Below are 3,291 nucleotides of genomic sequence, written 5' to 3'. Positions count from 1 at the left end.
ACAAAGAACATAGAAACAGAACTAGAGCATTTGAAATTTAAATGCAAATCTACTTATAGAGAATTCTAATATTCTATAACTGATCCGAGGGCAGACAAAAGAGATTTCTATTAGACCATTCATACGTAAAACTTTGTCGAATATTCCTGATATGGACCAAATACAATAAACTAAAGTTAAAACATTGCATAAAATGGTGGTGTATGCTTAAACAGTTATACTATATATATGGTACATAATAAAATACTATAATTCATATAACCGATTCCCCCTCAAAAGGATAAGATTGTTTTGTCGTAATCATAACTATTTTGTAAATCATAACGCTGACAGAAATACTTTGTTCGTTCCAGTGTTTAGGGTGTTTTTTTCTTTTGAGGAGCAAAAGTATCTGGTAAATGTAATACCATGTGAGAATGTATGTCACCAACATAGTATTCAACAATGCAAGTTCACTGTGCTCGATAGAAACTATAAAATCTTTATACCAGAATTGTCTAAAAGGATTACAACAATAGCATATCTTAACATCCTTAGAGAATGGGCATAACCATTAGAATCAAAATGGAGGGAAAATTGGAACGGCCAATCATTGGGTGACACCTAGACAACCAAAGGCTGAATCCTACCAATCTATTAAAATATTAAGAGATTTGTTGGGACTTGTTCAGAATAACTCCCTCATACTTCACTTGGAACCATTTCATGGCGTCCTCTTTGGTAACCCTGTGCTGAATTCCAACACGGGACTTCTGTCTCCTGCGCCTTCCAACTCGGTATCCTGGTCGCTCCAAAACAACGAAGAAGTCCATACCATAGATACCAGTGGAAGGATCATACCTGAAGCAGAATAAAACACAACATTAAGCCCAAGCATAAATAAAACCCACAATTAAAAACCATTTTGAAATCTTTCTACACTACGTCCAAAAGTAAAGCAAATCCAATTGAACCGACACCAAGTTTCTTTATGTTGAACATCGTTTAATATGAACAAATAATAAGCCTCGGCGCTTTTTATTCTGACAACCAAAGAACTTGGAAGGTAATGAAACAAAAGTCAATTAACATAAATTCACGGGAACGAATTGAAAACTGAGGGAATTGGCAGTGCCATGTAGAAGTCTTGGTTTCTTAAACCCATCAAGCCTTGAAAACAACTTAACCAACCACTTGATGAAATAGAAAAACACTAAAACATTAGGAGTTTTGCGGCAGAGTCAAAGGTTGCAGCAAGTGGAGCAAATAAGTTCAGATAAATCCAAAATTTGAATACAGATGTTCTGCAGCAGAAAAATGTAAAATAGTCACAGAAATCCAATAGCTTACTTGATTCCCAAATCGATATGCTCCTGAATACCAAAGCCAAAGCAGCCAGTCTCAGAAAAGTTTCTTCTCAAAAGTTCGTATTCTTTAACCTTCAAACCACTCTCCAAAAGCTGCATTGCCTTGTCACCTCGAACAGTGACATAGCATGCAATCTTCTCATTCCTTCTAATTCCAAAGGAACGGACAGTGTATCTTGCTGTCAAAACCAAGAGAAATAAGATAAAACTAAATCAATGACAAGACAGCCACAGATGCCAACATATCAGAGCAAAGATAAATTGGTAACAGATTTAACTTAGGATAGGAGGACTACAAATTCAGTGGAGCTATAAGAACAGTATTAATCAATATGAACTGTAATACTAAAAATGCAAAATTGTAAATCAGCAATAACTTTGGGATAAACAGTAGACTTGATGTAAAATAAGTCATAATGCTAGTACTAACCCTATCCCTCTCTGAATCCCAGAACAGCTGAAGAGTGAATTACACGACACAGCTGGTTCTCATTCATGGCATAATTAAATCTGTTTAGTAAATATATTGCTAAACCCAAATAACCATTATCTCTAACACAACGCATGCTTTCACTATTCTATTCTATAAGAGAAGCCGGAGAAAAAAACAGAACCCTGGGTAGAAACCATAAAAAAGTAGACTCAATACCAACACTAAGGTTTGAAGTTAGAACCTTTTTGACATTCATTTCACTTGCAACATACATAATATGACGCAAATTACTTTGTAAACAACCCTAATCAATAGAACCTGAGAGTCATACAAATTCATTACGACCAGAATTATTCAACTATTCATTAATCGTTATAATAACTAACCTTTGGAAAACACTGGGGTTTGGCCACTAAGTTGCTCTAGCACCTGCAAAAAAACAGACAACAACTTTAATTATAAATAAAAAGAAAAATTAAAAGAAGAAGCAATGCGAGGCGAACCTTAGCGGCTCTAGTGAGACGATCTCCACTCTCACCCACGGAGATGTTGAGAACGAGCTTCTGCACCTTGATCTCTCTCATTGGATTCGCAAGTTTCTTCTCCGAAGCCTGTTCTCATTTACATTCCAAATCAACACACAAACAAGCAAATTAAAGAAGACAAGAGAAGATCTGAGCGATTACCATTGGATTTGGATTTGGATTTGAGCTAATATGAAGGCGGCAGAGTACAGGACCAGTGGCTACAGCAATCAAAGAGAATGTGAAGTGTAAGCCGGCGTTTATAAAGGAACCAAAACCCTAAACCCTAACCACAAATAACATTATGCGAATAAGGACAGAGAGAATCACATAGATTCAACAATTATGATATCCACTCAAAACGCACAAAACAATTAATTGTGCGCAAGGCATGAGAAATTCGAGTTGAAATGGAAATGGTGAAAGAGATAGATCGGTAAATGATTGGACGAAAGAAAAGCGTAACAAACCGAATAGTTGCCGAGATGCGCAGTTGCAGTGCTTCAGCTTCGGACTTCGGAGGCAGCTACGCCACCTCATGCATTTTATACTTCATGCTTACGTTGCCCTAATTTTTTTAATTTTAATTTCTTAAATATGAGTTTTTTAAAGAAAGTTCATTGCACCCGACGAATTTTATAATTCAAATTCTAAAAAAATTGGCTAATTTAACTTCTTAAGTTTTACAATAGACAATGGCAATCATTATTATCGTCTTCAGAGTATATAGGAATAAGTCATATTTTTATTGGAAAAAAATATATTTTTTTAATTTATAATGAGAAAAAATTCTTGTTAAATATGGCTTATTCTCGTGTATCTGTGTATTTCTAGAGACGATGGCAATGGCTTATAAATTAAAAAAATCATTATCTTTTCAATAAAAATATGAGTTATTCCTGTCTACTCTTGTGTACTCCTATGTACTTTGGTTTTCGTTTGGTTAGTGGTGGAGATAAATAAGACACCGATACAAATACATAAAATG

General features: G+C 35.1%; 1 protein-coding gene across 2 annotated transcripts; it reads right to left on the bottom strand.

Moving 5' to 3' along the window:
• Window positions 1–456: 456 nt before the first annotated feature.
• LOC107465482 (60S ribosomal protein L11) lies at window positions 457–2,872 on the bottom strand. 2 transcript variants are annotated; one of them, XM_016084460.3, is made up of 6 exons: window positions 2,774–2,872; window positions 2,466–2,589; window positions 2,283–2,390; window positions 2,166–2,208; window positions 1,330–1,525; window positions 457–840 (listed from the first exon to the last, which is right to left on the bottom strand). In XM_016084460.3, the coding sequence occupies exons 2-6, from the start codon at window positions 2,466–2,468 to the stop codon at window positions 645–647; spliced, it is 546 nt and encodes a 181-aa protein (XP_015939946.1). In that variant the 5' UTR covers window positions 2,469–2,589; window positions 2,774–2,872; the 3' UTR covers window positions 457–644. The 2 variants fall into 2 exon arrangements, with proteins under 2 accessions (XP_015939946.1, XP_015939945.1); XM_016084459.3 differs by having other exon boundaries at window positions 2,466–2,524; window positions 2,774–2,863.
• Window positions 2,873–3,291: the final 419 nt, after the last annotated feature.

The sequence above is a fragment of the Arachis duranensis genome, chromosome 9, assembly GCF_000817695.3.
Source record: "Arachis duranensis cultivar V14167 chromosome 9, aradu.V14167.gnm2.J7QH, whole genome shotgun sequence".
In the NCBI taxonomy this organism is placed as follows: Eukaryota; Viridiplantae; Streptophyta; class Magnoliopsida; order Fabales; family Fabaceae; genus Arachis; species Arachis duranensis.
Note: the sequence above shows the minus strand (reverse complement) of the source record. Positions and strands in the feature narration are given on the sequence as shown.

What these genes read in the sequence shown, in the direction of transcription:
- LOC107465482 (XM_016084459.3), bottom strand. Translation starts at nt 2,843, where the DNA reads ATGAGGTGGCGTAGCTGCCTCCGAAGTCCGAAGCTGAAGCACTGCAAC. An exon ending in AACCCCAGTGTTTTCCAAAG is followed by an intron (nt 1,526 to 2,165) that starts GTTAGTTATTAT and finishes TGGTTTTGACAG; the next exon opens with CAAGATACACTGTCCGTTCC. An exon ending in CATATCGATTTGGGAATCAA is followed by an intron (nt 841 to 1,329) that starts GTAAGCTATTGG and finishes ATTCTGCTTCAG; the next exon opens with GTATGATCCTTCCACTGGTA.